The sequence below is a fragment of the Lithobates pipiens genome, unplaced genomic scaffold (genome assembly GCF_037356315.1).
Source record: "Lithobates pipiens isolate NorthernLeopardFrog02 unplaced genomic scaffold, aLitPip1_a1.2 Scaffold_22, whole genome shotgun sequence".
In the NCBI taxonomy this organism is placed as follows: Eukaryota; Metazoa; Chordata; class Amphibia; order Anura; family Ranidae; genus Lithobates; species Lithobates pipiens.
Window position 1 is genome coordinate 26,567,066 of NW_027507784.1, and position 8,793 is coordinate 26,575,858.

At 42.2% G+C, this 8,793-nt stretch overlaps 1 protein-coding gene across 1 annotated transcript in view; it reads left to right on the plus strand.

Moving 5' to 3' along the window:
* Positions 1-7,947, plus strand: part of LOC143923466 (up-regulator of cell proliferation-like) — a 65,589-nt gene extending 57,642 nt beyond the window's left edge. Inside the window, exon 3 of the mRNA XM_077447152.1 lies at positions 2,224-7,947. Within this exon, the coding sequence (XP_077303278.1) occupies positions 2,224-6,425 (4,202 nt within the window). The 3' untranslated portion in view covers positions 6,426-7,947. The remainder of the gene's footprint in view (positions 1-2,223) is intronic.
* The last annotated feature ends 846 nt before the right edge of the window (positions 7,948-8,793 follow it).

An 8,793-nucleotide genomic window follows, 5' to 3' on the forward strand; every position in this document is an offset into this window, starting at 1 on the left:
GAGAGAATGAGGAGATGGATCGGAGCGTTGTACAACTCGACCGACCGCCAGGATTAGAGTAAATGGATCCCTGTCTCGCCCCCTTGACTTGTTTAACGGGACGAGGCAGGGATGCCCCTTGTCCCCGATTCTGTTTGTAGTGGTCTTAGAACCCCTATTAGTATGCAGATGACGTGCTGTTATACATAGTAAACCCCAGAATATCGATCCCGTTGGTCCTTAAAGAATTAGAACAATACGGAAGATTATCAAATTTTAAAATAAATTTGACGAAGACAGAAATTCTAAACCTGAATCTATCAGAAAAAGAACAGAGAGCCCTTTCCGCAAGCCTGCCCTTTAAGTGGTGTAGAGGAGAACTGAGTTATCTGGGGATAAAACTAACGGCACAAAGGACTAAATTGTATGAAGCAAATTATATACCCCTCTTAAATAAAATTAAAGGGCAAATGAAAAGTATGAGTCACAAAGCGTTATCATGGATGGGTAAAATAAATGCAATAAAAATGTTTATACTACCAGTAGTAATGTACACATTTCAAATGGTACCTGTGCCAGTACAGGCAAGTTTTTTTAGGAAATTAAAATCTTTGGTGGTGTCATTTATATGGGCCCCGAAAAGGCCACGTATTGCACATAATGTTTTAGTGAAGGAAAAAGAACGGGGAGGAGTGGCACTACCAGATTTTAATAAATACTATGAAGCAATAATAATATCAAGAGTAGCGGACTGGTCACACAACCAGAAAGAGAAAAGTTGGGTGGAGTTAGAAATTAGACTGAGTGGAGAGGAACTAAAAAAAAGTATATGGATCCCTTCAAAGTCGAGATATTTAGGAGTAGGCACGAGCACTTTAACTAAGCACACATTAAAAATATGGGATAAAATTAATAAGACACACAACTGGACTCACAATTCTCCATTAATGTCACTGTTGGACACTAATTATTTTTTGCCAGGAAAGGAGGAAAGATTATATTTTAGCAGATGGTCAAAGAAGGAGGAGATAAAATTAGGGGAGGTAATTAAAGGGAACAGGCTATACACGTATAGGGAAATTACACAAGAGTGGGGGCACAAACCGTTAGATAGATGGAGACATGCGCAACTATCACACTTCACACAAGGGCTCCCACAACCTCTACGAGGAATGTTACGGTTAAGACCATTAGAGAACCTACTTAAGGATGAACAATGTTTAGTGAAAAGGGTATCAAAAATATATAAAATACTAAGACGAGTGGCAGACCCGGAATTACCAGCATACTTGGGGAAATGGGAAGGGGAATTAGGATCACTTAAGAATGAAGAGCAAAGGATAAAAATATTGAAAATGACGCACTCCATCCCAAGAGACTCTCAAACGATAGAAATGTCCTACAAATTAATATCAAGGTGGTATATGACACCCCAAAGAATGCAGAGGTTTGGAGGGGAACAACAAGCAACTTGTTGGCGGGAATGTACAGAACAAGGTTCTTTAAAACATATATGGTGGGATTGCGCTAAAATATCCCCCTTTTGGGACAAAATAATAAAAAGTATATTTGATGTGACAGGAATGAGGATTAGAAAATGCCCATGGGTTTGTCTTTTTCACGATACAGAGAAAGGGGTAATGGAATACAAAGGCATGATAGTCCCGCACTTGTTGAATGCTGCCAAAGCGCTGATCCCATGTTACTGGAAAACGGTAAGGGTGCCAACGATAGGGGATTGGGTGAAGAGGGTTGAGCAAGTTAGGTTAACGGAAGAGTCGATATATAAACTACAAGATATAGAGGGGAAAGAGCATGGGAAATGGCAGCAATGGCTGACATTCTTAGAGAAGGGGGACTGTCGTGCAATACTCGAGGGGCAAGAGGACAGAGAGGGTGACGAATGAGAGGGGGGAGATAGAGGGGCAGACCTCTCCCCTCTTTTTTTTTTTTTTTTCTGCCCCAGGGTAGGGGGAGGGAAGAGGAGGGAGGAAGTGGGTTGTTGAAAAGGATTGTAATTGTGAAGAAGAACTGTATATAATATAATAAATGGTACCATTGTTTTTATAAATTTGATATGTATAAAAAGGAAAAATAAAGAATATATAAAAAAAAAATAAGGTTCTTCAATATACTAGTTAGTTACACATCAATGTACTTGGCCTTAAAGTATAACTTTTGGAATTTGTTGAAGGTTTACAAGGTATTATTACATATTTATTTCTGTTATTATTCTATTTACAGAAAATAAAAACGTGTTCAATCAATTCATTGAAGAACTTGGACTCAATGGGTATACACAACACAAGCTGACACCTTCAGATGTTCTGAGCATCAATCAGGAGGTTCTATCAGATGCTCCTTGCCGCTCTAAAAAGGACATTACTTGGCTCTTCTTAAGACAGCTTATTTTACTGAATACCAATGCCAATAATTCAACGTTCTGTGGCTCCGGAATGGATCGACGCTCAATAACTAGTATCTCTGGACAAGGCACATCAGTTACAGGGTCTGAGACCCCGATTGATATTAGCATGTATTTATCAAAACCAAATGAGAGCTACAATCTGTCTGATTCTCTTTATTTAAGAAATGGTGAAAATGACTTGCCAACTGTCCACCCCCTGGATGTTCTCTGTGCCCTCCTGAACTGTTCGGATCATTTTCTACAACAAGAGATTGTAACCAGACTGTCCATGTCTCAGTTTGCTGTCCCTCTACTGCTCCCTACTGGTGATGGTACAGAAGGCATGTTTATGTTGTGGGCAATGAGAAATATTATGAAGTCTTTACCAACAGAAACTGGGGAGTTTGTAGAAGACAATTTGGTGAATATTCCTATGCCCTTATTCTCTTTTGTAAGACTTGGGGAATGTAAGAACTTGTCCAAATCTAAGATCCTTAACCAAGTTCTTAGTCTCATCTCACACAGCTGCCGTAACGATTTTGTACATCGGGAAATGAATTGTGGTAAAGGCTCTAGAATCATATCCAATGGCCTGGTAGAGCTTGCCTGGTATTTCCCTACTAAAAATACTGGTCCCGGTTGTGCCCAACGACCTTTTGCCATTGCCAATCTGCATGGGGACCTACAGGCAAACCAGAGACAGTTTAGGTTCCTGGCAAATGTTTCATCCGCCGTGTTCATACTTCTTGAAGAAGCGTCTGTCTGGGGTGAGATATATAAAGAGGAATGCAATCATTTTTATTTTATAGTTGGGCACCCATCCCATAGTTCCTGGAATGATGGGACAGAACAACTATTTAAAGCTTTATCTTCATCACTTTCAAATCTTAATATTCTGTTGGGAATTGACAAAAGCCTAGAGGAGAAAATCCAGATAATTATTCAAAATTTTATTAAGGTAAACCCTAACCAAATGACATTGACTTATATGGCAGCATTGGGATCAGATTTTGGCTTCTGCATTGACGAAAACCAAAGAGATTGCCAGTATGCTAAACTGCACACCTTGGAGCTGACCCATGATATTTCAACTACAGCAAAATATAATGAAAATTATCTAAAGTGCTTGAAAGAAATACGAATACAGCTCACCAAAGTTCAAAAAGAAAATAATCAACCAGAACAAAAAGGTAAGCCCAACAAAGAACTCTTCAAGTCAGAGTTAGCTGACCAAATGCTAAAGAGCCTCCTTAGGTGCTTATGGAATGATGACATCACCAATTTAGTGTATGCTTTTACTTTTATGAACCGAGCACAAAAACAATATTTCTTAAAATGGATGCAGGTTCACCGTCACAAAGCCTCTACAAACACTTTTCTTGAGGAAGCAATGCAGAGGAACATTTTTTATGATTTAGTGTACATTTATCAAGCAGAAGCCATAGTTTCAAAAGCAACAGAACACATTCCTAGATGTTCTGAGCTGCCTAAAACTGCTGCAGATCTGCTGCTGGATGGGTTTCCACTGGTTTTCATCAGTGAAAACACCTATAGCGTACAACTTCCATGGATAACCGATGTCCTGACTGACCTGGTAAACAAGACAAGAGGACCATGCAGAGTGAGAGTGATATCTGCATTGGGAGTTTACTGCACGGGGAAATCCAGTCTACTTTATACCATGTTTGGGTTGCAGTTCCAGGTCACCAGACCTCAGCCCACAAAAGGAGCCTTAATGAGTCTTATCAAAGTGGAAGACAGCTTTAAACAGAAGCTGGACTGTGACTTCCTTTTGGTGATTGACACCGAAGGATTAAGAGCCTCCAAGTTGGCATCTGAAAAGGAGAGATTTGAACATGACAATGCATTGGCAGCATTCATTATTGGGATCAGTGACATAGTCATCTTCAGCCTGTCCAGTGAAAATCCATTGGACACCATCAACACTTTACAAATGGCAACATGTGCCCTTCTAAGAATGAGAGACTCAGGAAGAAGACCAGCTTTGTATTTTGTACAAACTGATGCACCAAATGGTTCTCCTGATGGAGAAAAAAGTAACAAAGACAAAATACAACAATGTCTTCATGAAACAATTGATCTAGCTGCTAAAGTAGTAAAAAGAGCTAGCTTTCTATCAATAAATGATGTTTTTAAATGTGACTTTTTAAGCAGGCACTGGTATAGCTTTATCCCCAGTCTATGGCAAGGAGATTCTTTCAACAGATGCATCAATTCTGAATATGCTGAGAAAGTAATCGAACTAAAAAAGCATTTAATTCACACTCTGACCCAAAAACCAAATCATGGCAGTTTGCGGACTATTCTAGACTTTATCGATGATATCAAAAGTCTGTGGAACGCTGTGAACCTTGAGCCCATTTTTAAATATGAGCACATTAAAGAGGTTATAATCTACACTGAACTGTCTGATCGGTACAGGGAGTTAGAACGAAGTATCCACAAAGAATTGTATGAGTGGAGTTCCAAAGAACAAGAGCAAATTCCAGTATCTCATGGCGCAGACATCTTAAAAAAAGATATGTTGGAACACCTGCAAAAAAAGAAGCAGGAACATTTTGAAAATTTCAGACTCTATTTGGATTCTGACAAAAAACAATTCGAAGAAGGTTTTATTGAAAAATTCCATCTCCTTGGTAAAGAACTTGAAACCTTTTATAAAGAGAAGTGCGTTGAAATTCAGATCTTAAGGCATGGCCTGCAAATGGCAGTTATTGAAAACCTTTGTGATCAGGAGTGGGACCCTGATGAGCTGGAACCTAATTTTGAGTTTGACTCATTCTGGAAAGACAAGGTCAGCCAGCTGAAGTTAAAATTTTTGAAAAAACGTGCTATTCAGAATGAATTTCTGCAGATACTCAAAAAGGAGATGAGGGACAGAGGGGGCTTGGTTACTGAAGTTCTTAACAGCGTTAACAATTTGTCAGACTATATGGAAGAAAGCTTTGCGATTGAGGAAAAACATATTGATGCAACTTGGTTCACAAGGAAAGGGGCAAAGAACAATAACAGTACCAAACCTTGGAGTCGACTGGAGAGCCTTGTTCAATCTCTGACTAAAAGGTGCAGCAAATACACCCTGACCATGGCTAAATTAAATAAAGATTATGAGCCCATACATTGTCTAGAGATCTTACGAATGATTAACAAAGTGATCAGAAAGGAAATATTTCCCTTCACAGATTTGTTTGAGGTTGACCTCAAGCTTCACATCTTGAGAAGAGCAGCCGAAGCCTTCCAAAAAACACATGAAGCCCTCGTCAAAGCGAAAGAAGAGAAATTGTTTCTGGAGAAACAGGAGCTGCCACCCTTAAATTCTTTGAAAAATATAATACAAGACAAATGCAGCGCTAAACGGTTTTGCCACCTCTGTCTTAAACCTGCTATGGAACTACACATGACGTCAACTCTACAACCTTATATTATTCGGGACAATGTAGGTGCAGTAAGAAAGAGCAGGAGAACATCACCAATTTCAGATGTGATTAGAGGCTTCCCTCTCTTTAATAGTAACAGCCAAGTTTATATTGACTGTAATTTGTTGGCCAATGCTATCTCTTCCACCATGGCAATTTTTAAAAGGGTGTTACAACATCACACAGAGATGGAATATGACAACGTTAATGCATTGATGAGAGATGTCTGCGTTGTGCTGGCATCTGAACTGTCTCTAAAACAAAGAGATATAGCAAAATACCCTTTGGAAGTCACATCCTTAACTCCACATCAATTTTCCAGCCATGTTGACTTTTTCATAAGCCAGTTAAAAAATGAACTGCAGCCAAACAAAGACACATTCAGGATTATGATACTTAGAGTATGCGAGAAGCTCTTTGAATGCAGGAAGCAGAACCAATACTGCAAAAACCCTTATAATTCTGGGTTTAGAAGCCACCAAAAGAACTTAAGGGCATTTTGCAAAAGAAGCAAACCCAGAAAAATAAAAACTGTTGGACCTCATTCTTGGCCCAGAAAGTCTTCAGCTCAAAGGGTCCATAACAACATTAATGTCAAGTAATCACACCCCCAGCAATTTGCTAACTGGAGTGAGAACCGTGTTTGGTGGAGGAGGAATGAGGAGAGAGCTTACTTTTGGAGTATAAAACCAGCTATGACACAGTTATCACAGCCTGCAATTCCACTGGTTGCAATTGAAGGCTGGATGGACTCACATAGTCAGATACCAAATTATGCATACAATCTAGTGCAACCTAAGGGCTGGCACACACCAATGCTACCCACACACTTCTGAGATTCCCCCAAGCTATCATGTACACTAGAGTTCTGGCATTATTACTTTTTCCACTGCCCACCCACACACACCAGACACACAGCTTAGGGTACCTGTAGTTTGTAAGCTATCTGGTCTGCTAGGCAACCATACACACAGGTCTCTGCCTGGCAGATCTACTAGCTTACACACACTAACATTAATCCGCATGCAATCAACAGCCATGCATTGCCTTTTCATACAGATTAACAACAAACTTACATCAAGCATACAGACACTGGTAACACAATGCACTAATCACTCTAGAACAGGGTTCTCCAACTTTCTAAACAAAGGGCCAGTTTACGGTCCTTTGGACTTTAGAGGACCAGACTGTGGCCACCGAGAATAGAATTTTTTTCTGGCATCAGTGGAAGTAAACAATGCCCTTTGGTATTAGGGTGAGGAATAGTGCACCATTGTTGACAGTGGCAAGTATTATGCCTCATTTATGGAGTTAAAGGGCAGAATATTGTCTCATGCCAGTGAGATGAATAGTGACTCAAGGGCCAGATAAAGGCAACCAAAATGCCAAATCTGGCCCCTGGGCCGCAGTTTGGAGTTCACTGCTCTAGAAGTAATAAACTATACAGTTTTGGGCATTAGGCTGCTTTCACACCTGCACATTTTGGTGCATTTGTTTCATGCTTTGTTTGCATGTTTGTCGCTCAACATCATAGGACAGCCCATTAACTTGAATGCCTTGAAAAATGCTCCAAAGTAGCTCCTGCACCCTTTTTCTTGCAGTAAGCTTTGCCTATTTTGGTGCATTTTCACATGTTTTTAAATTGATTGCAAACATTTTTTTTTTAAATAACAAATATAACAAACGTTATACTCATCTGCTCCATGTAATGGTTTTGCACAGAGCAGCCCTAGTCCTCCTTTTCTGGGGTCCTGGGCTGGCATTCCTGGCTCCTCCCCCTTGCCGAGTGCCCCAATAGCAAGCTGTTTGCTATGGGAAAATGTGTGTGGGTCAGATCCTGAGGTGCGATCTGTGTGTTCATTGACACGCACAGCGTGGCATGGCCCCACCCCAGCTCACAGGCTGTAATTGACATCAGCAGAAACCAATGGCTCCCGCTGCTACCTCGATGTCTAGTGAGGAAATAGAGATAGTGAGAAGAGAGTGACGCTGCACCCTGGCATGTCGCCGGATCAAGATTGTGCTCAGGTAAGTATAAGGGGGGCTGGGTGGTCAGAGCATATATTAAGGTAAAACAACTTTTACCTTTACAACTCGTATAACTTCTGCTCGCATTTGGGGTGCCATTAACCACTTCAGATCCGCGCTATTGGCAAATGACGGCATTAGCGCGGACCTACATTTTCAGGACTACGTCTATTGACGTTGTCCTGGTTACGAGCGGCCTGCGCGCCCCCTGAGGGGCGCGCGCGGCGCGCTCTGTGATCGGCGAGTCCGTGAGACTCGCCTGATCACCGATCCGTGTAAGGGGTCGATCCCGACCCCTTATCACGTGATCAGCTGTCAGCCAATGACAGCTGATCATGTGATAGAACGGAGCCGGTAATCGGCTATTATTCCTCCTCGCGCTGACAGCGCGAGGAGAGAAAAAAAAAGCCGATCACCGGCGGCCGTGATCGGGACATCAGTCCCGATCACGGCCATCAATACAAGGGACCACCTGCCACCTGCCTGTGCCCACCTGCCTCCCGCAGTGCCATCCTGAAGTAAAATAAAATAAAAAGTAAGTGCCCCCCGTCAGTGCCCCCTGTCAGTGCCCATAGTGCCCACAGTGCCACCCACAGTGCCACCCACAGTGCCACCCACAGTGCCACCCCACAGTGCCACCCACAGTGCCACCCAATCTGCCTCAAAGGTGCTGCACCCCAGTGCCGCCCATCAGTGCCCAGCAGTGCCGCCCATCAGTGCCCAGCAGTGCCGCCCATCAGTGCCCAGCAGTGCCACCTATCAGAGCCACCTATCAGTGCCACCTATCAGTGCCCATCAGTCCCATCTATCTGTGGTACCTATCAGTGCCCATCCGTGCCACCCATCCGTGCCACTTATCCGTGCCACCCATCCGTGCCATCTTATCTGTGCCCATCTTTGCCCATCAGTGCCGCCTTATCTGTGCCCATCGGTGCCGCCTTA